The 27,677-nt window shown below is 43.6% G+C and overlaps 1 protein-coding gene across 1 annotated transcript in view; it reads right to left on the bottom strand.

The window, feature by feature from the left end:
• The window catches only part of tmem94 (transmembrane protein 94), a 109,225-nt gene that overhangs the window by 21,243 nt on the left and 60,305 nt on the right, over nucleotides 1–27,677 (bottom strand). Inside the window, exons 4-13 of the mRNA XM_084322314.1 lie at nucleotides 26,606–26,733; nucleotides 24,693–24,829; nucleotides 22,166–22,377; nucleotides 19,800–19,951; nucleotides 13,019–13,121; nucleotides 10,551–10,637; nucleotides 9,791–9,907; nucleotides 8,348–8,404; nucleotides 6,839–6,943; nucleotides 4,205–4,400 (exon numbers count right to left, since the gene is read on the bottom strand). Of these exons, the coding sequence (XP_084178440.1) occupies nucleotides 4,205–4,400; nucleotides 6,839–6,943; nucleotides 8,348–8,404; nucleotides 9,791–9,907; nucleotides 10,551–10,637; nucleotides 13,019–13,121; nucleotides 19,800–19,951; nucleotides 22,166–22,377; nucleotides 24,693–24,829; nucleotides 26,606–26,733 (1,294 nt within the window). The remainder of the gene's footprint in view (nucleotides 1–4,204; nucleotides 4,401–6,838; nucleotides 6,944–8,347; nucleotides 8,405–9,790; nucleotides 9,908–10,550; nucleotides 10,638–13,018; nucleotides 13,122–19,799; nucleotides 19,952–22,165; nucleotides 22,378–24,692; nucleotides 24,830–26,605; nucleotides 26,734–27,677) is intronic.

Genomic DNA, 27,677 nt, shown 5'->3' with positions numbered 1-27,677 from the left:
GAGAGACAGAGAGAGAGGGAGACAGAGAGAGACAGAGAGAGACAGAGACAGAGAGAGAGAGAGAGAGATGGAGAGATATAGATAGATATAGATAGATATAGATAGAGAGACAGAGAGAGGGAGACAGAGAGAGACAGAGAGAGACAGAGACAGAGAGAGAGAGAGAGATGGAGAGAGAGTTAGAGAAGAGAGAGAGACAGAGAGAGATGGAGAGATATAGATAGATATAGATAGATAGATATAGATAGAGAGACAGAGAGAGGGAGACAGAGAGAGGGAGACAGAGAGAGACAGAGAGACAGAGACAGAGAGAGAGAGAGAGAGAGAGAGAGAGAGAGAGAGAGAGATGGAGAGATATAGATAGATATAGATAGAGAGACAGAGAGAGGGAGACAGAGAGAGGGAGACAGAGAGAGACAGAGAGAGACAGAGAGAGACAGAGACAGAGAGAGAGAGAGAGAGATGGAAGAGATATAGATAGATATAGATAGATAGATATAGATAGAGAGACAGAGAGAGGGAGACAGAGAGAGGGAGACAGAGAGAGACAGAGACAGAGACAGAGAGAGAGAGAGAGAGAGAGAGAGAGAGAGCGAGAGAGAGAGTGAGAGAGAGAGAGAGAGAGAGAGAGAGAGAGAGAGAGAGAGAGAGAGGGGGGGGGGGGGGGGGGGAGAGAGAGCGGAGACAGAGAGAGGAGACAGAGAGAGAGACAGAGACAGAGGCAGAGAGAGAGAGAGAGAGAGAGAGAGAGAGAGAGAGAGAGAGAGAGAGAGAGAGAGAGGAGAGAGAGAGAGAGAGAGAGAGAGAGAATTAGCAATCTGAAGGGGAAAAGAAAACCAAGGTATTAAGGGTTTGATATAAAGGCTACGTTCACACTTCAGGCCCAAATTACATTTATTTATTTTTCATAAATGTATTACATTTTTATTAGGGGTCAAGTGTCTTGCTCAAGGACACTTCGACATGCTGCCCGGGAATCGAACCGGGAACCTCCGGATTACCAGACGACTGCTCTACCTCTCGAGCCACTTGTCGGCCCGGTTCACACTGGAATCTGATATTGGCCACATTAAAGGGGAACTATCTTATAAATGGCCTTTTTCAGTGTTTACCATTGTTTCCTAGCTATGTGAACTTATATTAATATGATCTATGTTTCTAATTCTCATATTGGCGCATTCTTCCAATTCTCCTCTCACAATATTCACCCTCACTGAACTGAGTCATCTGAAAATGTGCTGATCTGTGATGTCAGAGAGACTCGGCTGCATAATAATGTGGCAGTTGATGTGGCAGTTGGCACCAGGCCACACCGTGGTTGGAGCCCAGCCTCAAAACGGCTTAAGATATTGAGGTAGAAAAATGCTGTTTTTGAGTACTTGATTAGAAATACAAAACAATGCATTTAAATTTTTTTGAAAAAAACCTAGGTGTTCCATAGACTCACAGGAATTGTGTAAAAGTGCCCAAATAGTGAAAGAAATAGTAAAATAGTTCCCCTTTAAGAAAATAATGTTAACAGCCAAACAAAAGAATTCTGATCCGAGCAATAATTCAGAATTATGCACTAAAAGGCATGCAGTGTGAATGATGACTACAGGATATCTTGGGACAGTTGAACATCATCCATGAAGTGTTACTATTAACACATTGAAGAACCAGATACTCATTACTGCAAACACCGAGGAGGAAGCCCACAAACACAACTACAACCATGACAGTCAGTCACATCTATGCAGGGATCTCAACCACACGGCGTTAAGCAGCATACTGCACACACAGCTGCACCACAGTGGTACTGTACAACGCTGATGATAAGCCAAATGCGATTGGGTCTAACTTGATGATGTCACTCACAAATATGGCCGGCACAATGAGGGAGCGCTTCACAACGTCAAACAAACAAAAAAGAAACGGTACATCGGAATTAGTACTGGAGAGGAGGCGAGAGGCACGACTCAACACAGGGTTCAGTTCAGGGCAGGAGGTAGAGAGAAGAGAGGAGGAGGGCGAGAGGCACGACTCAACACAGGGTTCAGTTCAGGGCAGGAGGTAGAGAGAAGAGAGGAGGAGGGCGAGAGGCACGACTCAACACAGGGTTCAGTTCAGGGCAGGAGGTAGAGAGAAGAGAGGAGGAGGGCGAGAGGCACGACTCAACACAGGGTTCAGTTCAGGGCAGGAGGTAGAGAGAAGAGAGGAGGAGGGCGAGAGGCACGACTCAACACAGGGTTCAGTTCAGGGCAGGAGGTAGAGAGAAGAGAGGAGGAGGGCGAGAGGCACGACTCAACACAGGGTTCAGTTCAGGGCAGGAGGTAGAGAGAAGAGAGGAGGAGGGCGAGAGGCACGACTCAACACAGGGTTCAGTTCAGGGCAGGAGGTAGAGAGAAGAGAGGAGGAGGGCGAGAGGCACGACTCAACACAGGGTTCAGTTCAGGGCAGGAGGTAGAGAGAAGAGAGGAGGAGGGCGAGAGGCACGACTCAACACAGGGTTCAGTTCAGGGCAGGAGGTAGAGAGAAGAGAGGAGGAGGGCGAGAGGCACGACTCAACACAGGGTTCAGTTCAGGGCAGGAGGTAGAGAGAAGAGAGGAGGAGGGCGAGAGGCACGACTCAACACAGGGTTCAGTTCAGGGCAGGAGGTAGAGAGAAGAGAGGAGGAGGGCGAGAGGCACGACTCAACACAGGGTTCAGTTCAGGGCAGGAGGTAGAGAGAAGAGAGGAGGAGGGCGAGAGGCACGACTCAACACAGGGTTCAGTTCAGGGCAGGAGGTAGAGAGAAGAGAGGAGGAGGGGAGAGACACGACTCAACACAGGGTTCAGTTCAGGGCAGGAGGTAGAGAGAAGAGAGGAGGAGGGCGAGAGGCACGACTCAACACAGGGTTCAGTTCAGGGCAGGAGGTAGAGAGAAGAGAGGAGGAGGGCGAGAGGCACGACTCAACACAGGGTTCAGTTCAGGGCAGGAGGTAGAGAGAAGAGAGGAGGAGGGCGAGAGGCACGACTCAACACAGGGTTCAGTTCAGGGCAGGAGGTAGAGAGAAGAGAGGAGGAGGGCGAGAGGCACGACTCAACACAGGGTTCAGTTCAGGGCAGGAGGTAGAGAGAAGAGAGGAGGAGGGCGAGAGGCACGACTCAACACAGGGTTCAGTTCAGGGCAGGAGGTAGAGAGAAGAGAGGAGGAGGGCGAGAGGCACGACTCAACACAGGGTTCAGTTCAGTAATTTGAATAAAGTGATTAATCTGATTAAATGAGTCTTTTTCTTTTATTAAATAAAGTTTCTTTACTGAATATCGCTCATCAGTTTCGTCAACATAAATAATCCAATGAGGGCACGGTTGGTATGAAAGTGATGGTGACGTCTTATAGTATAATATTATAATATTAGTGTAGCCTAATCTTTAACTGCAACTGTGAAGAAAACCCCCATTGGTTTAAACAGATTGAATAGACACAACAACAAAATAAATTAATTTTTCTTTAATTATTTTATAAAAAAAAAAATGTGAATGTTGATTTAGAATTTGAATGTCAACTAGGGCTGCAACTAATGAATATTTTGGTAGTCGACTAATCTGTCGATAATCTTTTCGATTAGTCGACTAATCGGAAAAACAATATAAAAATTTTAATTATTTTTTTGCACTACCTATCTTTGTGAAAGTGGCTTCTCAGCTCTGGTCCAGCTGAAGACAGAGCAGAGGAACAGATTGGACATTGAGCATGACCTCAGAGTTGCTTTGTCTACCATCACCCCAGACTTTGAGACTCTTGTCAGGACCAAACAACATCCCCAGTTATCCCATTAGTTCCCTGGGATGTTAAGCTAAGAAGTCTGCTAAGAAGCATATTATTATTTATTATTATTATTATTATTTTATTTCATTGTGTTTTTAGCCCTAGTTGCACTTTTGTTGCAACCCCAGTTATCCCATTAGTTCCCCCAAACTTACTGTCGGTCTGTTATGTTAAGCTAAGAAGTCTTCAGCTGGACCAGAGCTGAGAAGCCACTTTCACAAAGATAGGTAGTGCAAAAAAAAAAATATATATATATATATATATATATATATATATATATATATATATATATATATATATATAAAAATTAATGACTAATCGACGCAACAATTCCTCGTCGACGATTTTTTATAATCGACATTGTCGATTAATCGTTGCAGCCCTATTTGTCAACATTATGATCGAAGCCTCGCAGCGTTCGGTGCGGCCCTTAGTGACACGGACCTCGTCGTCGGTCTCCATGCGGCAGAAGGAGCTGATGGACAGGTCGTCCCGCAGGTCGTCCTGGCTGTCGTGAGGCGGCTCCACCCGCCCGCTGAAGAACAGCACCGTCTCCGGGCTGGGGTTGGGCCACGAGAGGACGCCCTGCTTGTCCACGCAGCACAGCACCTGCACACACACACACACACACGCACACACGCACATTTATTATTATTAGTGCTGTCAATAGATTACATTTTTTTACTAATTAATCTCACAATTTTCTGTAATTAATCTAGATTAAAAATAGCATTTTTCTACTTAAGACCGAAGCTTGTAATTTACTTGAGTAAAATCATGGAATTAATGAAAAATCAACACAAAGAAAGTATATTTAGATTCAAAGACAATATTTAGATTCGGGGCCAACCACGTATATATATCAACATTGAGTCAGCTAGACCGCTTTCTTATATTATATTGAACATTTTTCACTCCATAGATGAATCTAGATTAAAAGAAATTAACACTTTAAATAATTTAAATTAATCTCCAGAGTTAAAGCATTAATTTTGACAGCCCTAATTATTATTTCATTTTACCTCATTTTATATTTAATTTTTCTAGTACTACTACTTATTGTTATTGAACACACGCACACACATTTATTATTATTTTATCTTACCCCATTTTTTTTTTAAATCTTATTTACTACTACTTATTGTTATTGAACACACACGCACACACACAAACACACACGCATCCTGCACTGCACCTTAACATACACATATACTATACGCAAGACACTTTCTGTAAATAATTGACTATTTTATTTTATCTTACCTCATTTTATATTTAATCTTACTACTACTACTTATTGTTATTGAACACACACACACACACACACACACACACACACACACACACACACACACACACACAAGAATGGCTATATGTATACACACAGAAAACAATATGCAATACAATACAGTGTGTTGAATGTAGCATGCACACACACTAGGGTTGGGTACCGAACTCACAGATTCACGCTAGATCAATCAGTACCAAATTTCGGTACCTTTACATGTTTAGTATAAAAGTGTAATATACTAGACAAGAGGGAGCCTTTTCCACAAATATATATATATACAGTATATATACATTACTGTCTCATCTCTTTGGTCTTACTTACTGAGGATGGCCAGATAATGTTGATATTTAAACATTTAAAAACACAATACATGATCATGTGATTTATTTTGTGTGGTGTTAGAACAACATTTTCTAAATAAATAACAATGTTGAAATTGAGAGTTAGTTACAAGTTTAGACTTATTTTTTACAACTGAAATAAAAACGTGTATTATTACAGAGAGTTAAGTATAAATTTTTTTTTAAATAAAATAAAAATCTTTTTAAAAGGTACCGTTGGGTACTGATACCAAATTCCAGGAACTGGTACTGGTATCGGTTCAAATTAGGGATGCACGATAATTATCGAGTCGATAATTATTAGTTATTATTATTATTATTAGATAATTATTAGTCACGATAATTATCGGCCCGATATCAGCAATTATGACGTCATCCCGATAAACCCGATAACATTATTGATAGCTCCGATAATTTATAATACATTTTTTGGTTAAAAGAAATCCGGTGGGTGTGGGTGGATTGGGATGAAGGGCGCTTGTTTTTACAGTAGGCTCCTCCCGTTTTGCCAGTACTGTGGTACGACTGATAGCGTGTGGTTTAGGAAGAGGGAGTTTTTCACAAATCCAGCACTCCCTTTCTAATGCCTGGCTGTGACGTAGTCACGTAACTTTCAGAAGCAACACGGATAGGAAACAAACATGGCGTCTGTAGTGTGGGACTTTTTCAAAGTTTCAGAGGAAAACAGTTCGCTTGCTATTTGTAACAAATGCAGACGTTCCACGAGGAGGGAAATGGGCAACAAGGTATACAACCTAATAAGTCACCTGAAACATCACCACCGCTACGATGGTGTATTATTTAAAATCAGACGATGGATTTTAGCTAAAGGCTACGCTGCTGCGAATCCAAAGCCAGCTGCAAAGGAACCGGCGCGGCGTGTACCTATTGACGAGGCGTTTGCTAAATTAAAGACGTTTGACAGAGACGACCCAAGGGCTCAAGCGATCTCTAATTTGATCACAGAAATGATGGCACTTGACGACCAGCCCTTTTCCCTCGTCGAAGACAAATGATTCTGTCGGCTACTTCGTCATTTAGAGTCCAGGTTCATAATTCCATTATTTGGAAAAATAAATATGGTCACTTTATTGGAAGAGTCAAAACTGTTGTCTTGGATTTGTTCATAGTAGTAACGCTCATGTCATGATAAATCTGGTTAGGTCAAAACTACAAGAATAGACATTCTTTAAATAATAATAATACAATAAATATATATATATATATTATCGGTAATCGGTATCGACCTTGAGGAGCAGAAAGTTATCGATATCGGGGTCAAAAAATCTATATCGTGCACCCCTAGTTCAAATGTGAATGGTACCGAACCCTAACACACGTGCGCACACACACACGCACACGCGCACGTGCACACACACGCACGCACACACACACACACACAACGCAGCACTCACAGTGACAGATCCCAAAGTGTGCAGTAGGCTGGAGGTGTAGCAGAGTGTCTGGGACTCTCCCTTCACGACGTCCACTAGATGTCTCCACACACAGCGCAGCATCTCCTGCACACAAACACACACAAACACACACACAAACACGCACAAAAAAAGGAAATCAGAATATCGCTTCTATCAAAATACTAGGAAGAATGCGGACATGATCAACATGAAGTTGAAGAGGATTCCAGCATCATCTCATAGTAACAACGAAAGTGATAAAGCTATAGAAAGGTACGATCAGGGTGGCCTTTTGTAGCCAGGCCGTGCAAGAGGATCGACAAGTCTAGCCTGAGAAGCCTATAAGAGCTAGAAGCAAATAAATGTGCCTTTGTGTGCTTAGTGGCTGAGCCAAAACCAGACGCTTTTAAGCTACAATGCTACTATATACAGACACGGAATCGACACCTGATGAAAATCTGTGCAGCATTTGAAAATTGTGCAAAACACTTATCCATGCGCTTCTTGATTTTTTTGTTTCATTGGAACCCCCGTGATTGGCCTGTTTGTGACGGACGGACGGGGGGGGGGGGTAAACCAATCGTAGATTAAACCAATCAGGACAGTCGTCGGGGTTATTCAGTCCCGACTGAATCGAGGGCTAGGTAGGTGTTGGACAGATTCCCGTCCTTGTCTCCTTTCCTTCAAGGCTTTTGTAGGTAAACGTAGTTTCCGTAGTAACGCCAAAAGGAGATCAAAGCTAGGACACAAGGAGAGGAAAACCGTACGGGATAATGGAGCGGGGGGGCCTGAGTGTGGGGCTGATTTCCCATCATGCAGTGCAGGCAGAGGGAGACACCTCTCCCCTTCTTCAACATACCGCTTCACTGTTTATCGATCTGCAGGTCACGCCGATCAGGCGGATAGGAATCTGTTGTACGTGGTTTTTATAATTTTTTTTTCTTTTTTCTGTTTTTACTGCAGATCGGCAAACAATGAATGAGAGGAGGAGGAGGCTACGGATTGGGTCAGTATCGATGAGGAATCGTACCCGGGTTAGAGGTGAGTAGATGGCAGGACGGGACAGGACAGGACGGGACAAAACGTGATCGGAATCATCCGAGAGCGAGACTTGCATCCAAAAGGGACTCGGTCCGAGCGTGTCGACTCTGATACAGTCCAGAGATGGGGAGTGACAATAACCAAAAGAGACACACAAAAAAAAAACTTGTGCAAGATGCAGGTAATGAAATCAAACAAAGAAAAGGTGGTTGTGTTTAAAAACAAGACGAGTGGTGAACCAATGGAGAACTGAGGGTGATTTGAATTAAAAAAGACATCCATGAAGATTTCCATGATGAAATCAATTGAGACAGGGGGGGGGGGGGGGGGGGTGTTGGGGGGGTAGTAGTGAGAGCCGTGTACAGGGTTCCACACAGGGGGTTGCAGGGGGGCAAGGACAGCGAGCGAGTGAAGACAGGGGGCGAGCGAGCGAAGGAGGGGAGGGGGAGAGACAGGGAGACGTTATACCTGGGAGGAAACCACTTCCGTGTAGCTGCTTAGAGTATCCTCAGAGAACTTAGCAAGCTGGGGCAAGAGAAGAGGCTAGTTAAATCCAGAGGGAGGCCCTCGCATCTCCTCTCTCTGTGTGTGTGTGTGTGCGACGTGTGTGTGTGTGTGTGTGTGTGTGTGTGTGTGTGTGTGTGTGTGTGTGTGTGTGTGTGTGTGTGTGTGTGTGTGTGTGTGTGTGTGTGTGTGTGTGTGTGTGTGTGTGTGTGTGTGAGAGAGTGTGTGTTAGTTGTAACATAAAGCATAAGAGTATATGTAGTATATTATAATACATAACGTTCGGCATTAGTAGCTACTAGTAGTGCCCTGTTGATATCTCTCTTTCTTTGTAAATGCACAAGGCTATGAGGATCAGAGATGCACCAATACTGGTGGTAACGGATCAATAATCGGGTTAAGATACGATCGGGAAGAAAATGTCCCCCGATAACAAAAACTGAGCCTTATGCTACATGTCAGACATCAAAACAAAGCCACCTGATTTGAATTTTTGACATGATGTTGGATGTCTAGGTTACATCTCAATAATGTTTGTCCAATGGCCCGAGATCACTGGTCTAGGTCTCTGCTAGGGGCGTAACGATGCAGCCTCACAACGATTCGATTCGATTACAATTATTCAGGCAACGATTCAATGCATCATGAAATCTCTTCATTTGACCACGATTCGATTCGATTCGATACATTTTCGATACATTTTCTATCAGTTAATTCCCCCCAAAATGTTGAATACACAAATGTGGCTGCAGGGGGAACTGATTCACTCAGCATGAATGGACTATAGGTCAATAAAAAGAAGATTCATTTAGATTATAATCGATTCTAACATATTCAAATCGATGCATTTCGATTCATCGATTAATCGTTACACCCCTAGTGGTCTATGTCTACACTGTTCCCCAGATCACTGGTCTATCTTAGGGATGGGCGTGAGTAATCGATTACTCGTAGCTATGAGAAAAATATATCTTAAATTATTAATAATTGTTATGAAAAAAAATATATACATTTTTTTTATTTATTTTTTACACATTTGTTTCACATGTATGTGTACGATTATAACTGTTTGTTGGTTTCCTTAAACATATATGTGAATGAACAAAATGTATTATAAAAAAACAAAAACAAAAAAGATTTATAATGATTTATTTCTTTTGAGTTTTTCCCCCCTTTTCGAGTAATACACGATCACTCGAGTATAGCATGCGATCAATCGATCTGGTCTAGGTATCTCTACTGTTCAGTAACATTAATGGATCTGTACTCTGTGAGTCACACAATGAGGAATCGGTATATAGGATGTGAAAAAGTGCTATCGGTGCGCCCCTAATAAGGATGTGTATGTGCGTGTACGTGTGCGCGTAAGTGTGCGTGTGTGTGCGCGTGCATGTGTGCTTTCCTCACCAGGCCGGTGGGTGAGGAGCGGCTGGACTCTGCCAGGACTCGGGCCTCTCCGTAGGCGTTCACCAGCACCCACATGATGGGGAAGAGAAGAGGCAGGATGGGCAGGACCCCCATCAACTAGGGAAAGAAGAATTCATTCAGTCATTTACAAATTTGATCGTCTGATTCATCTCATATCATCTAAACATGCAGCAATAACTTCACATGGTTGTAGGGCAAAATAATTAGGGCTGTCTTAAATACTTCGAAGCTTCGTTCGATGGGCATGGGATTAGAATATGAAAATAAAATTTGAATCTTTTTTTTTGGGTGCAAAATCAACTCTGCCTCTCTTTGTTAACTACAACAAGCGATGCTGCTTGTTATTTAAGATGAGGTCGGACTCGGCACCGACAGATTTGTGTTCATTGTGCTGCTTTTATAAAGCCTCAAATGACGGCTTACAATATTTCATGAAAGCAAAGTGTTTCGTTTGTCTAAGATTTAAACTTTACAGCACTGACAAAGTTGAATAAAGTGCTGTACAAGTCCCACAACATTAAAAAATAAATAAAATAAAAAATAAAATAAAAATATTTAAATATATATATATTTTTTAAGCTCAAAGCTTCGAATTAAAATCGAATCTCGGCCCCCAAAGCTTCGAATTCCAAAAAAAAAATCGAAGGTCAGCCCTAAAATAATCCAATTGTTAATTGTAATAATATTTTTGACATAATGCCTATTGTTTTAAATCGGGGGTTAATGTGTGCGTCAGTACCTGCAGCTGTAGGAAGTGGAAGAAGGGTGGGGTCAGGCTGGGAGCGTCCCAGATGAAGCGGGTGGTATTCACTAGCAAGAACGCCACCTACAGGCAGAGAAGAGAATGACACACAATCAGACACTCGTTTAGTTATTTACTGTAGCAAGACAGCTGCACACTCCTTCTAGGTGACTCAAGACCACGTGAAGGTAAAGGTTGTCTTTGTAAAGACAAGGTTGTACTTAAAAAGGGACAGCTGGACAGTCAGTGTAGTCGATACAAAGCTATTAGCTTACTGACCCGGTCCTGTGGTGGGTGGTTCTGGCCGGGTTCTGAGTGAACGGGAAAGCAAGCGGGTTCCAGAAACCAGAAGGTTTTACTCCACGACATGCAGACACACAGTGACCCATTTCCAACACAAAACCATGGTCCTCCAGCATTTCAGACTCTACTATCACCTGGCACTATTTTGTTTCTAGTAAAAAAAAAAAAAAAAAAAAAAACAGTGTATTACTACACTGTATTACTACACTGTATTACTACTACACTGTATTACTACTATGGGTGTAACGATGCAACCTCAGAACGATTCTATTCTATTACGATTATTCAGGCAACGATTCATTCAATGCATCATGAAATCTCTTCATTTGACCACGATTCGATTCGATTAATTTTCTATAAATGTTCTATACATTTTCTATCAGTTAATTCCCCAAAACATTTTGAATACACAAATGTGGCTGGGGGAACTGATTCACTCAACATGAATGGACTATAGGTCAATAAAAATACACACAAAAAAAACATAAAAATTAAAAATAAATATTTATTTTTAATTTAGATTCTTTTCGATTATAATTGATTCTAACATATTCAAATTGATGCACCGATTCTAACACATTAGAATCGATGCATTTCGATTAATCGATGCATCGTTACACCCCTAATTACTACTACACTGTGTATTACTACTACACTGTAGGGATGGGTACCATTCACATTTGAACCGATACGGTATCGACCTGTGAATCGATACCGGTACCCAACGGTACCTTTTTTCGGTACTTTAGTCTCTAAAAATGTAATCTACCTACCTCAGTTGTAAAAAAAAATCCAAACTTCAAATAACCACACTTTGCCCCGACTGCTTTGTTGATTCGGTAGGTACCTTTAAAAGTACTTAATTCGGTACCCATCCCTAGCCTGTACACGGGTAACACATCAGCTGTTTGAAGATACTGGAGGACTATGGTTTTGTGTTTCTCCAGGTAACCCTTTGCCTGTATGTTGTGGAGCGGACTAAACCCTTTTCTTTTGGTTTTGTTTCTGGACCCCGTGTCTGCCGTTCGCTGCCTGTCTGAAGCTTTCTGTTTCACTCAAAACTCGGAACATGCGACTCTGGTGAGTAAGCTAATAGTATCACATACACGACTACAGGCAAGTATTTCATAAAAACTTTAAATGTCCAAAAAGTGCCCATTCCGGGCCAACTGCTGATGATGGCCCTTCCGTGCCAACGCTATATCCAATGGAGAATAGGACTTATTTGCGAGTGCATAAAACATATCAAATATAATAGCAATAGATCTAAATAACACAGTGATCGTCAATGAGTTGCTTCCAGTCAACATGTAGGAAACAAATAGTTTTTTCATCGGTACATTTCCGTTTTATACCGTTTTGAATACGAGTATAGTTTGAGATTTCTAGTAATTCAGAGAAAGACACGATAATAGCCCTTTAGTGGAATACACAAAACACGTTGTAATTTTTCGGCTGATTTATGAATAGTTTTCAAATAAACGCTAGATTATCGATAGTAACGGTGTACGAAGAGAAGCGGGGTCTGAAAAATCGCTTCTCTGTACTTTGGTCGGCGCGAACCTCACACACACACGCTCCGATGGCGGTGATAGGAACATCTGATTACCCCAAGATTCGTAACATAAAGGCCTTACCTCACATCTGATGCAAAAAGATTAATCCAATTCCAGATCGCCATTCCAAATATCGATCGCGTACATTGATCCAACGTTATAGTCCAAAACACAATGATCCACGATGCTCCCAGTGGGGGGACTCAATGCAATAGTATCCAGCTGCATGCCAGAGAAGTAAAACCTGGACCGGACTTGTTTTTTTGATGCACAGTCCCAGCCAATCCAATCCAATGATGTGCAATAACATCCGGGAGACGATAGGCGGCGGTATTTGCCCTTTGCGAGCTCAGACCCATTCCCAATGATAACGTGAGGCTGGATGGATGAAAAATGAATGAATATCGCTAATAAAAGAAATATGGATTAAAACCCGAGATTTCTCGGGTTTGGCGCCCAGAGCATGGCGAGTTAACCCGGACTATCTTAGGTTTGGCTTCCAGTGAGTTAACAGAGGTAGACTCATTTCAGATCTCAAACTCTCTGGGAAGCAAGAGTTGCGATTGGAGGATGAAGAGGGAAAAGAGGGCGGGGTTTGTGACTCACCAGAACGATGGGGCAGGCTAACTTGGCCATTACCAACTGGACAGTGAACCTCTCATTATCGAGCGATGTGATTGGCCGGTTCAGCGCCAGTTCCAGGCTGTTCCTATAGAGAAAAAAAAGAACCCGCAAGGGAGAAGATGATCAGCATTTGGGGGGGGGGGGGGGGGGAGGGGCAGCAGTGGTGGGCATGAAGGTTCAAGAAGCGGGCCTGTGACCGGAAGGTTGTATTTGACCCTCGAATAATGATAATATCACGATGCACTAGGCCTGTCCCCGACTAAGGATTTGTATAGTCGACTTTGGCCAAAATTCGATTATTCGGGGTCAGCCCTACGATACACAATATCTGCGATAATCAATATATATATGAGGATATCTGTGTAACTGAAGAAGAAAGAATACCCATAAAAAAAAGGCAAAAAGCAGGAATTATGTATTTATTCACAGAATTTACATGAAAGCTTATCAGATTATTGTTATCTAGCGTCACAAACTGGCCAATTGAACATGAAACAATTGCATAGTGCCTCTTTAACACACTGACCGCGACTTGATTATTATTAACTATTAATTATGTCCCCAACGGAAAACTTTGTTACCAGGCCAGTAAATGTCCAAACCCCCCCCCCTCCAACGTACAGTTTCTTCCCCTTGGAATGTATATATTTTTCTTGTAAGATCTCTTTCTCTTAAACAGTAATGTATATTGTGTATGTCATGTATGTCATAAATGTCTTGATGAATTGAAAATGGGGGACCCTGATGTAAACAAGACGAAAGTCTTTCTCTGGTCTGCATCCCCTTAACAATTGTTTGTATTGAGCCGTACTGTATTGTACCCATTCTGCAATCTGTTAATAAAGTTTTCAATCAATCAATCAATCCCATCTGCAATGAAAATATATATACATCATCTGTTTTATGTAATATGTAGTGCTGTCAATCGATTAAAATATTTAACTCGATTAATCGCATGATTGTCCATAGTTAACTCGGGATTAACACTTTGAGTGCCAGCCACGACAATTGTCGTTTTATCAGCCCCCCCATTGAGTGCCGACGACGACAAATGTTGTTTGATTTTTTTTATTAGAGATCTGAATTCATATTTCATCAACCGAGTCTCCCGTTGGTACAGCAGCCCCTCCAGGAGCTCAGCTGGGAAAAAAGCGCCCCCTATCGTCTATCCCTGTGTAACTGCAGGTCAGTCGATTAGACTGACCTGGGATCTGTAGATCTGTTGTGCTGGCGAGCCGTCTGATCAAGAGGGATCTGATCGCGAGACGGAAAGCAGCCTGGAATATATATTTACAGCAGCCAATAATCAATCAATAAACGCGATCGCTATTTGGAATGGCGATCAGGAATTGGAATAATCTTTTTGGAGAACTTCTGATCTAAGGTAAGGAGTCTATGTTACCAGTCTTGGGGTAATCGGAGCTGTATTCACTGAGATAACAGCGTGTCCCTATGTGTGTATGTGATCTTGAGGAAACGAGCGAATCGATTTTTCAGCCCGCGTCTATAGCGTGCAAAAGTACACATACCGATAATCTAGCGTTTATTTGAAAACGATTCATAAATAGGCCGACAAATGACAACGTGTCTAGTGTATTCGAGAATATTCCAATAAATGCCGTTTATGGGGGAATCTTTCAATTTTCCGAAAATTTTCTAGAGAACTGGCTACATTATCAGGAAAAGCACTCGCATTGCCAATTCCTGGCTTTAGGTAGAATCACAAACAGACAATGTGGAAAACGCTTTGGCGTGTGTTCAGCCAACACTCTTGGCGCGCACAAACACACACACACACACTCCGGTCACGCATCCACTCAAAAATACGGTATCAGGCTATTAGTGTAAAAGTATCGATTCGATACTAATAAAATTTTGTATTGGACCATTTTAACGGCTTGGTATGGCAATACTTTTCTAGTATCGGTGTATCATGCAACCCTACTGCAAGGTGGCCTGGGGCACAGAATCTCTCTCTCTCTCTCTCTCTCCACACTCGCACAAACGACATTCTGTTCTGTTCCACTCTTGTATGGTAATAAAGACCTTCTATGAAAACGTCTTATTGGCCTAGATGTCTGGCCATTATTATTATTGGCCAAAGAAATGCTGAAATCTCTTTCATTTCAGCTGGAGCTAGAGGAAGCGAGAGAGATATCCGAGCCTCCATTTGCATGGTGGAGCAGAGAAGTAGGATATGAATGTTGGGCAAGGCCTTTGAGGACGTTTGGTTGTCCTCAAAATATCTGTCGATTATAAAAAGATATGGGTGACAAAGGCCAGAGTTGAGGGTTCAAATCTCTCTGTGTGGTCGATCATGAAGACATGAAAGACAGGGTTGAGGCCGGTTTAGAGAACTTTAACTAAAACAATCACTGATCTCTACGACGTCAGCGTCTGGTGAATCATTCAAAAGTTGTGCAAAAACCTTCTCTTCCCAAAGCTGCCTGGAGGAATGATTAACATAACGACAGTTCCTCGCGGTCTTCACTGTCTTGTGTAGTGACTGATAAACGAATACATAATCAGTAGGGATGTCCGATATTATCGGCCTACCGATATTATCGTCCGATATTGGCATTCAAATGTGATATCGGAAATGATCGGTATTAATTTTTTATTTTTTACATTTATTTAACCTTTATTTACTCAGGCAAGCAAGTAAGAACAAATTCTGATTTTATTTATTGTCAAAAGTATGCATAATGTTGTGTTAATTCCACGACAAAAGATGTGTAATGTTAATTACCTGAAATTATTAAAAAAAAATGGGGGGGGGGAACCCTGCATATATCGGTATCGGAAATTAAGAATATCGGTATATCGGTAAAAAAGCCAATATCGAACATCCCTAATAATCAGTACTGACTGAACTGACTGATAAACTAATACATAATCAGTACTGACTGATAAACTAATACATAATCAGTACTGACTGAACTGACTGATAAACTAATACATAATCGGTACTGACTGACTAATACATAATCTTACAATGCATAATCATAATCGCAGCGTGGCTACATGAGTAGAGCTCCGGACTCATGATTGGAAGATCACCGGTTCGAGTCCCGGTCAAGGCCGGAAAGTGGTGTTGTTGTCCAGCAGGGGGCTAAACCGAGGTCCTGACTGAATTCGGTCGTTAAAGAAGCCCAAAGAGTAGGGGGTTCCCCGACATTCCTGGACAAATTCCCAATCAGGTCTGAGACATCAAGGCCACCTAATCATCCCTCCCTCCTTAATTGGCTGATATAAATCCTTGTCTCCTGAGCCGTTCAGCCATTGTGTAGTGTGGTATGTGCCTGGTGCCAGTGTATGGTAGTCAGTGTGTAGTGTGATGTGTGCCTGGTGCCAGTGTATGGTAGTCATTGTCTAGTGTGATGTGTGCCTGGTGCCAGTGTATGGTAGTCATTGTCTAGTGCAGGGGTTCCCAACCTTTTTTCCCCCAGGGACCCCCAAACATCTCTGATGAAATTCCTGGACCCCCCTCCTAATAAAATACCATAAAATACTTTCTTTTGTCATTTTAATAACAAACTGCTTATACACAGGTATATGCATCATAATTAGACCCACTATGCTTCTTTGACTTGTGCCTTCAATCAACAAATCTCATCTTGCACCATATGTATTTCAAAATGTTGGCCAATATTCAAATCCTGTATTCATCCTCTCAAATCACGCCCTAATGGTTAAACGGTTTGCATTTATGTTGAATTAAGTAAGAATCCAGTGCAGTAAAAATATCCTCACCTCGAGTGGTGGTAGTAAGGTTGACTGACATGAGAATGTCCTGCTTCAGATCCTCATTTTCGATATATTGCACATAAACGATGAGCACAGCCTCGTCTGCGACAGTTGTAGTTTCATCAAGTTGTATGGCAAATGGACCCTTTCTAAGCTTTTCTGACAGCTGCTGCTCGCAATCACTTGACATCTTATCAATTCGGTCTTTCACTACATTGTTCGAGAGTGGTACTGATTTTAGTTTATCCGCCACCTGTGGGCCGCACAGTTTCTAAACCATTTTGATGCAGGCTGGTTTGATGAGCTGCTCGTCAATATTGTGCAGTTTCTTTGCTTTTGCAATTAAAAGCGAACACTCAAAGGAGGCTTCGGTAGCCTTCTGTAAATCACTGCCACCCCTGCTCCACGCTACTCTAACATCAACAGGCTTGTTCGCCTTGAGAGACTGTTCTTTCCTCCGAAAATAGTCTAGATCCTTCCCAACGGTTTCTGGGTGCTTAGACGTTAAAGTTGGCTCGAGTTTGCCAACTTTTCTCCACAAATCACACACTCAGGTCATTTGTCTGGTCCCTCAGTGAAGCCCATGGTGATGTAATTTTCGCGATTGCTGTAGGTCCTAACTTTTTTTGCAGATGAGCTGCCGTCATCTCCTTTTCGTTTGTCACACATTTTCGCCTCTGGCGGCTGACTGCAGATGAGCCGAGAAAGTTAACTAGCGTGCTAGGCTAGCTACAGAAAGTGATACAGTCAACTGATTCGCGTTTTAGCGGCTACCCGGTAGCCTACTGTTAACGTTCAAAAATCATGTCTAGATGTTTATCTATTTATCTTTATTTTTTATTGTAGTGGAGAGACTATTCATGCTTCTGATGATAAAAATATGCTAATTAAATATTTCTCTGAAAGAAAATAATAAAATAAATAAAAAATTAAATAAAAAATAAAATAGACCTCAAATCATCTGTGGTCTGGCGGACCCCCTGCGCCCCCTGGCGGACCCCCAGGGGGTCCGCGGACCCCAGGTTGGGAATCACTGGTCTAGTGTGATGCGTGTCTGGTGCCAGTGTATGGTAGTCATTGAGCCTGCGTAGCCCAAGGTTGGGTGCTACCAGTGGTGAAGGAGGCAATTTCCACCCTACATTGTGTGGAGCGCTTTGAGTGTCTAGAAAAGCGCTATATAAAATGTAATGATCACTCATTCATTCATTCATAATCCATACTACTGACTGATAAGCGAATACATAATCTATAAAACCATAATACTGTAAATAAAAAAATTAAAAAGACAACACAAATCAATGTATAAAACATGAGCGGCTAACACAACAGCCTGTGGGATCACGTATGTTTTGGTTTGGTCACTGCAGGCCCGCGTCTCCTCCGAACGACACGTTTGTCATGCTGTCCTCTCGTCAGATTTTGTGTAAGCAACGAGAGTGACGCATCACTCCTTCCACCAGGCCATCAGGATGCTCAACGAACAATAACACTACGTAACAACCATCAAATGCACTCACAGCACACGCATCCACACACACACTCACTTTAAACAAACAACTCTCTGCAGCACCCACTCTACACACTTTAGAACACCTAAACACACTTCATATTTATTGGTAAAGAATTTGCACTACAACCCATACCTCATTACACCTTACTGTAAATTGTACCTCATCCCATTTCTGCTTTGCACTATATAGTATATTAGTATATTGTATGGTAACTCAGTTACTTCTACTCTGCATTGTATATATGTACATACTGAACACTTGTGTCCACGTACGTGACTTCTATTTTTACTTGCTATACTTATTTTATTTTATACCTATCTATTTTTGTCTAGCACAGTCTCTGGAGCGTAACAGAAAGAAGCATTTTGTATAAAAGTATTCTGTACTTCTGTATGACAACTAATAAAGAAACTTGAACTTGAACCTGTTCTCTGCACTAGCGGCGCTCACAGCTGTGTTTCTGGTGTTAAAGGATAGTGTGCTCTGTGTTGCTATTTCATTGGAATAAACAACAATGCGTTGCCGATATGAGTGTAGGGTAGGGGCCAAAGAGTTCTGGTTGGTTATTTCTGAAAATAAGTTTAAAATGCATATGCATTTTCTTTTTTCTTTTACAGAACATGCCTTGGAAATTGTAAAATGTATAGTCAGTGTAGTCAGGACACTTTTTTTTTTTTTTTAAATAATACCACACCATTTCTTTTGTCTTTTTATTCAAACAGTGTTCCGATGCATTTATTTGGTCTCATATTTTTTTTTTTTTTTTATCTTTTTCCCCCTCCATTTTCCTCCGATTTTTCTCCCATCCAAATGTTAGTCGTTATGCCAATTCCCAATCCCCTCCTGGTCGCTGCGCACTTACCCCCCACAGTCGGTCTGGGAGAGTGGAGGCTATCACGTGCTTTCTCCGACACACGTCCAGCCAATCAACCGCTTCTTTTCACCTGGCAGCGCGGATTCTCACTGAGAGGGTGTAACGTGTGGAAGGATCACACTATCAGGTCCCATCCGCGCTTAGCAGGCGCCTCGACCGAACTGTAGGAGTCGCTGTTTACAACGATCCGGACCCACCCCGCCAGCTTCTCCCACCCTCTAATACTGCCAATTGTATTAGTGTGAACGGCCAGCCAAGCTGGTGACAACCCCGGAGCTGTGAGCTGGATTCAAACAGGCGAATCCAGCCGCTCCGGGGTTTGGTGACGAACGCAATCTCCGTTACGCCACCTGACCGCCCCTATTTGGTCTAAGATAGCCGCTATAAATTGGATACATTTTTTTTTATAATAATAATAATAATAATAATAATAATAATAATAATAATAATATAATAATAATAATAATAATAATAATAATAATAATAATAATAATAATAATAATAATAATAATAATAATATAATAATAATAATAATAATAATAATAATAATAATAATAATAATAATAATAATAATAATAATAATAATAATAATAAATAAATACGTTCTCCCCGCCTCAGCCAGACGACCCACCTGACAGAGTCCAGGACCGGCGTGCGGACCACCCTGAAGAGCCGCTGCTTCTGGGGGCTCTGGGGGCCGCGCTTGTCGGCGGCCCGCGAGGAGGGAGGGGGGGAGAAGGGGGGGAAGAGGTCTCCCGGCTCCAACACAATGTGGTCGTCATCCTGCGGTCCAGAGAATATAATAATAAACAAATAAATAAATATATATAAATAACATTGATGATACAGGAAACGTCGACGTGCAGAAAAGCCGGCCCGTCGGAAAAACAAGCGCTTTGTGACAATAATCTCTCCAGGATTAACCAGCCTCATCTCATACAGATAAAGCCATCGGTACCTGAACCTTCAGATTACCAGACGACCACTCTACCTCCTGAGCCCCGGTCGCCCTGGATCAGGGAACAAAATAAGTACCAGCCAACCGCCAATGGCTGGTAAAAAATCTGCCTGGCTGGTAGTTTTTAAAATCTACCAGCCAAATGGCTGGTAAGTCAAAAAGTTAAGTTTGTTCCCCGAGAGCAGAGCTACACAGCAGTGCGTCTATTTTGCGAGCCGAAATAAGTCTGTGGTTTTTTCTTCTTCTCACAACGGGTCAAATGCATCTAACATGCATTGCATTGTCGCCATTCCTTTATGCCCACATCGCCCGAAATGAACGTTATGTTAGCGTAAGCTAACAAGCTAATCCTGATCAGCGGCAGAGCCATAGAGAACAGCAGACAGTGTGGACTGGGGAAAGGGAAATGGGGGGGGGGGGGCACTCTCCCTTTCTCTGTGTGTGTGCGTGCGTTTGGAAAGACGATGAAGTCACTAGTCAGGACTCAGGAGAGGAGTATATTGTAGTAAACTGAGGATTACTGAGGATGCACAGATAATGTTGATATTCAAATATAAAAAGGTTTCGAGAGGAGTGGAAGTGTTTGAAGACAGACTAGACTACAATATGATGCAGGGGTGGTGAGTTGAAACAGTGTGTGTGTCCCCGACCCCACTTCTATGTTTCAATAAATTATTTGCATTTAAAACTATTAACGCTGACTCATTCCTTCAGTCCACTCAAAATTATGCTAATATTCCTTATGTTGTTTATGATATTAATTGAAAATAGCATATGAGAGTATTATATAGTAATAATAACACATGGCGATATACTAAAAAGCTATTTTAAATTTTTGGCTGGTAAAAAATCTGCCTGGCTGGTAGTTTTTAAAATCTACCAGCCAAATGGCTGGTAGGTCAAAAAGTTAATTTTGTTCCCTGCCCTGGATATATACGTGTATATCTCGATGCCCCTGGAGCAGGTTTTTAAACTATGGTTTAGGACCCAAAATGGGTCGTGGGACCGTCTCTGGTGAGTCACACACTTGGTAAGAGTGCCAGCCCAATGTTAACCCTTTCACTGCCGCACTACCAAACGGTTAACCCTTTCACTGCGACAATACACAGAAGGTTAACCCTTTCACTGCCACACGACAGCCGGTTAACCCTTTTCACTGCCACACTACAGAAGGTTAACCCTTTACTATCACGGCGACCGACGGTTAACTTATTTACTCAAAATATGTATAATATTCATCCGACTGTATGTACATACAGGCGTTTATTGTTGTTTATTGTTTAAAAGGATCCCCATTAGCTGTCACCTAAGTGGCGAGCTAGTCTTCCTGGGGTCCACACAGAAAGACGACAAAAACACAAAACATAACAATACATGAGATACATATGACAATCACAATTAACAATGATAATCTAAAAACAGTAAAACATTGTAGACATCATTATCAACATCAGAATATTTTGCTCACATATTTAAGTAGTGCATTCTCAGGTGGTATTTGAAAGACACTTTGCTATTCAATTGACTTATGTTCAGTACTGGGCAGTTATTCCAATGATCGATGGCACGATAAACAACAGTCCTCTTTAAAGCATGTGATTTTGGACGTGGTAACAACAGAATCTGTCCATCATCGGCTGACCTAGTAAAATAATTAATGAACCTGACGACTGCATCCGACAATTTGTTTGTATAAGAAAACAGGCCGAGACGAAAAGACAGCGTTCCTGAAAAATGTAACCGTGTTGAAAACCAGCCTATTCTCTCTACCGTTAACCCTTTCACTGCCACACGACAGAAGGTTAGCCCTTTACTATCACACAACCGACGGCGATGCTCCATCATTAGCATCATTAGCTCCGCAAATGCGGAGCTAATGATGCTAATGATGGAGCATCGCCGTCGGTTGTGTGATAGTAAAGGGCTAACCTTCTGTATTGTCACAGTGAAAGTTTGCAATTCATTTAGTTGACCGTTGGATGCAGAGGACCATACTACCGGTGCACAATAACAAGGTGTCTCCTCGACCTCCTCCGTACCTTGATGCCCCGGAGGGACGCGAAGGCCTCCTGCCCGGGCCTCAGAGCGATGACGTCGCCCTCCACCAGCAGGCTGACCGGCAGGTTGACCAGCTGGGAGTCCCGGTACGTCCAGTGGAGGGACCAGGACGGGGACGAGGGCGTGTACAGGTCGGGGTAGAGGGACGGAGACCACCGCACCGTCTCACCACCGCCGCAGCCCAACAGGGAGTCTGGAGAGAGAGAGAGAGAGGGGGGGGGGGGGAAGAGAGAGAGGGAGAGGGAGAGGAGAGAGATAGAGAGAGGGGGGGGGGGAAGAGAGAGAGGGAGAGGGGGGGGGAGAGGGAGGGGGGGGGGGGGGAGAGAGAGAGAGGGAGAGAGGAGAGAGATAGAGATGGGGGGGAGGGAGGGTGAGGAGAGGGGGGGGGAGAGAGGGAGAGAGGAGAGAGGGAGGGGGGGGGAGAGAGAGAGAGGGAGAGAGAGAGATAGAAAGAGAGAGAGAGAGGGGGGGGGAAGAGAGAGAGAGGGAGAGAGATAGAGATGGGGGGGGGGGGTGAGAGGAGAGGGGGGGGGGGAGAGAGGGAGAGAGGAGAGAGGGGGGGGAGAGAGAGAGGGAGAGAGAGAGAGATAGAGAGAGAGAGAGAGAGAGGGGGGGGGAAGAGAGAGAGAGGGAGAGAGAGGAGAGCGATAGAGATGGGGGGGAGAGGGTGAGAGGAGAAAGAGAGGGGAGAGAGAGAGAGGAGAGAGAGATGGGGGGGGAGAGAGAGAGAGGGAGAGAGGAGAGAGATAGAGAGATAGAGATGGGGGAGGGAGGGTGAGAGGAGAGGGGGGGGGAGAGAGAGGGAGAGAGAGAGGGGGGGGAAGAGAGAGAGAGGGAGAGAGAGAGTAGAGATAGAGATGGGGGGGAGGGAGGGGGAGAGGAGAGGGGGGGGCAGAGAGGGAGAGAGGAGAGAGAGGGGGGGGAAGAGAGAGAGAGGGAGAGAGAGATAGAGATGGGGGGAGAGGGTGAGAGGAGAGAGAGAGGGGAGAGAGAGAGAGGAGAGAGAGATGGGGGGGAGAGAGAGAGATGAGAGAGATAGAAAGAGGGGGGGGAGAGAGAGAGGGAGAGAGGAGAGATAGAGAGGGGGGGAAGAGAGAGAGAGAGGAAGAGAGGAGAGAGATAGAGAGGGGGGAAGAGAGAGAGAGAGGAAGAGAGGAGAGAGAGGGGGAAGAGAGAGAGAGAGGGAGGGAGAGGAGAGAGATAGAGATGGGGGGAGGGTGAGAGGAGAGGGGGGGGAGAGAGAGAGAGAGAGGAGAGAGATAGAGATGGGGGGGAGAGGGTGAGAGGAGAGAGGGGGGGGGGGAATTAGGAGAGAGAGAGAGAGGGGGGGGAGAGATAGAGGTGGATAGAGAGAGAGAGAGAAAGAGAGAGAGAGAGAGAGAGAGAGAGAGAGAGAGAGAGAGGGGGGAGATGAGGAGAGAGAGAGAGAGAGAGAGAGAGAGAGAGAGAGAGAGAGAGAGAGAGATGAGGAGAGAGGAGGGGATGAGGAGAGTGGATAAAGAGAGAGAGAAAAAGAAAGAGAAAGAAAAAGAGATAGAGAAATGGAGAGAGAAAGAGCAAAAAAGAAAGATAATGTATAACATGAGACTTTATAAACAGTGGATTTGTGCCGTCATAGTAACCGGCCTCATAAAGGCTCCGGACGGCCCGCTCTTGCAGTAAGACTATAGGATCTACAGTTAGGGCTGGGGGGCCATTCTTGCTAAAATGTGAATCACGATTTTTCTCTCTAAGAATTGAGATCACGATTGTCTCACGATTCTTATTTTTTCAATAAAATCATTTAAAAAGTTAAAGGGGAACTATTTTACCATTTCTTTCACTATTTTGGGCACTTTTACACAATTCCTGTGAGTTTATGGAACACCTCTGTAATTCTTTATTTTTTTTAATTCATTGTTTTGTAATTCTAATCAAGTCCTCAAAAACAGCATTTTTCTACCTCAAGATCTTAAGCCGTTTTGAGCCTGGGCACCTAAACCACGGTGGGGCCTGATGATTATCATGCAGCCGAGTCTCTCTGACATCACAGATCAGCACATTTTCAGATGACTCAGTTCAGTGAGGGTGAATATTGTGAGAGGAGAATTGGAAGAATGCGCCAATATGAGAATTAGAGACATAGATCATATTAATATAAGTCCACATAGCTATGAAACAATGCTAAACACTGAAAAAGGCCATTTATAAGATAGTTCCCCTTTAAGTAAAAAGTAAAAAAGAATAAAATATATATATATATATATTTAAAAAAAATATATATTTAAAAAAAATCGTCATAACTTAGAAATGAGATTGCATAGGTCTATGAATCGAGATCGCGATTTTCTTTAGATTAATTGCCCAGTCTTTTCAGATCAGGGACCGCGCCTCACCGTCCAGCTGCGTGATGATGTCTCTGAGGCGCCGCACCATCTCACTCCTCCCTCCCCTCCCTCCTCCCTCCCTCCTCCCTCCTCCCTCTCTCCTCTCTCCTCCCTCCCTCCTCCCTCCCCCCTCCTCCCTCACCGTCCAGCTGCGTGATGATGTCTCTGAGGCGCCGCACCATCTCACTCCTCTTCAGACGCTCCTGGCGCCGCACCACCAGCAGGTTGAGGAGCAGCAGCAGCAGCAGGCCGGCGGCGTTCACCAGCTCGATACCAGAACTAGGAGGGGGGAGGGAGGGGGGAGGAGAGAGGAGGAGGGAGGAGGGAGGAGAGAGGAGAGAGGAGAGAGGAGGGAGGAGGGAGAGAGGAGGGAGAGAGGAGAGAGGAGGGAGAGAGGAGAGAGGAGGGAGGAGGGAGAGAGGAGAGAGGAGGGAGAGAGGAGAGAAGAGGGAGAGAGGAGGGAGGAGGGAGAGAGGAGAGAGGAGGGAGAGAGGAGAGAGGAGGGAGGAGGGAGAGAGGAGAAGAGAGAGGGAGGAGAGAGGAGGAGGGAGGAGGGAGGAGAGGAGAGAGGAGGGAGGAGAGGGGAGAGAGGAGGAGAGAGGAGGGAGGAGAGGAGAGAGGAGAGAGGAGAGAGGAGGGAGGAGAGGGGAGGGAGGAGAGGGGAGGGGAGAGGGAGAGGAGAGAGGAGAGAGGAGGGAGGAGGGAGGAGAGGGGAGGGGGAGGGAGGAGAGAGGAGGGAGAAGGGAGGATGGAGGAGTGAGGAGAGAGGGAGGAGGGAGGGAGGAGGGGAGGGGGGAGGAGAGAGAAGGGAGGAGAGAGGAGGGAGGATAGAGAGGAGAGGAGAGAGGAGAGAGGGAGGAGAGAGTAGAGGAGAGAGGAGGGAGAGAGGAGGAGGGAGGAGGGAGGAGAGAGGAGAGAGGAGAGGAGGGAGAGAGGAGGAGAGAGGAGGGAGGAGGGAGGAGGGAGGAGGGAGGAGGGAGGAGGGAGGAGGGAGGAGAGAGGGAGGAGAGAGGAGAGAGGAGGGAGAGAGGAGGAGAGAGGAGGAAGGAGGGAGGAGAGAGGAGAGAGGAGGGAGGAGGGAGGAGAGAGGAGGAAGGAGGAAGGAGGGAGGAGAGAGGAGGCGAGATGATGAGATGGAACTAAATAAAATAAAATGCCTGGGTGTCAAGTGAGAGTGTGGTCTTCAACCGTTTTCATAGTTTTCAAACGGTATCTCTCATAGATTGTCAGCTGTTTGGTTTTGAACAAAACAGGGTTCCTGCCGGTTTCATGGAAGTCTTAAGACATTAATTTAAGACCACCGTAAATATAATGCAATACCAATTTCTTGGCCATACTGGCAAAAAGGTATGAAGAAGAATTACTATGAAAGAAGTCCTTTTATAGTCATTTTCCTTCCTACCTTTTTGCCAGTATGGCACAGAAATGGGAATTCAATTGTGTTTAAAGTGGTCTCACAAAGTCCTACATACAACTGTTGGGGGGGGGGGGGGGGGGGCTGATAGGCTATTACCGTTAGGGATGGGTACCTTTCACATTTGAACCGATACGGTACCAATACCGGTACCTGTGAATCGATACCGGTACCCAACGGTACCTTTTTTCTGTACTTTAGTCTCAAGAAATTTTATTTACCTACCTCAGTCGTGAAAAAAAAATCCAAACTTCAAATAACTACAATTGACAGTTTTCGGCTTGTCATTGCTCCGACTGCTTTGTTGTTGAATCAAGTCAAATCCTAGGTAAGCATATATTGTGCGTGTGAACGTTGACATGAAAAGAAAAAAGGGAAAAAAAAAAAGGAAAAAAAAGAAATCGGTATCTCACTTGAATCGATACTCGGTAGTACCGACGTGTTTCGGTTCGGTACCTCAAAAGTACCAAATTCGGTACCCATCCCTAATTACCGTACTGCTTACTTTGCAGTCTGGACATTTACCCCCAAACGCATTTAAACAAGATACAGAGAAGTTATCGCATCATAGGAGTAACTTCCTAACGTCAATCCAGTTTATTTATTTAAACGTGACACTTTTTGAACAGAGGGGTCCTCACCTGCCCCGAGGCTGGCTGCCGTAGCAACAGAGCAGTCCCAGCACCACCAGCAGGGTGAGGGCAGCTCCCGGCCAATGGAGACAGGAGTGGCGGTTGCCATGGTGAAGGAAGCTCTTCACCCACCGTTCCTGTGTCGTCGGGGGATAAACAACGATATGTTTTCAAAAAAAGGCACAACTTGGGACAGAGATGAAAGTGTGTAAAGGGGAAAATTGGAGGGTATGTGCGAAAACTTTTGTGATTTGAAATTTGATGTGAAATTTGAATTCATGAAAATTACCACGATTTCAGACCGTTTAGGTCAGTGGTTCCCAAACTATTAACTATGATTGGAAACCCCCTCATATATATATATATATTAGGGCTGTCCCCGACTAAGAATTTGGATGGTCGACTAGGATTGGCCAAAATTTGCCGTTAGTCGACTATTGGTCAACTTTATAAAAAAAAAAAAAAAAAAAAAAAAAGTATAATATTTTTAATTTAATTACATTTTGTATCATTCCATTTGGGCTGTGGGGGTACTTAATGTCTGAAGGAGTCGACTGAAGGCTTCTTGTCCTCTGCAAAAGCATGCAATTGGTCCACTGATGGATACATCTTGATATTTGTCTAGTATAGTGTGTTCATTAGATGGGTGAAATCCTCTTTCAGTGACTCTGTGCCTGTTTTCTTAGGCAGTTAGCCTCTGGTATGCGTGCCATTAGTGTTAGCCACGCTTCTAGGCCTCTTTTCTTTTGAAAAAAATTATAAAAAAATAAAAATAAAAAATCTATTTTAATTTTTTTATTTATTATATTCGACTAAGAGGTTGGCCAGTCGACTACGGCTCCTTTCGACCGATTAGTCGACTAATCGATTAATAGGGGTCAGCCCTAATATATATATATATTCTTTTCTTACAGAACATTTAAAATGGTCAAATTTAGTCAGCGTAGTCAGGAAAGCATTTCAAAGAATACCACACCACCTATTTGGCATTTTTTCTACTGGTCTCTTTTCATTCAAACAGTGTTCTGATGTGCCTTTATTGGGCCGCATGCCAACATAGCTGCTTTAAAATGGCCCGCTT

The sequence above is a fragment of the Notolepis coatsorum genome (genome assembly GCF_963971535.1).
Source record: "Notolepis coatsorum genome assembly, chromosome: 10".
NCBI classification, from domain to species: Eukaryota; Metazoa; Chordata; class Actinopteri; order Aulopiformes; family Paralepididae; genus Notolepis; species Notolepis coatsorum.
This window is presented reverse-complemented; position numbering and strand designations above follow the sequence as displayed.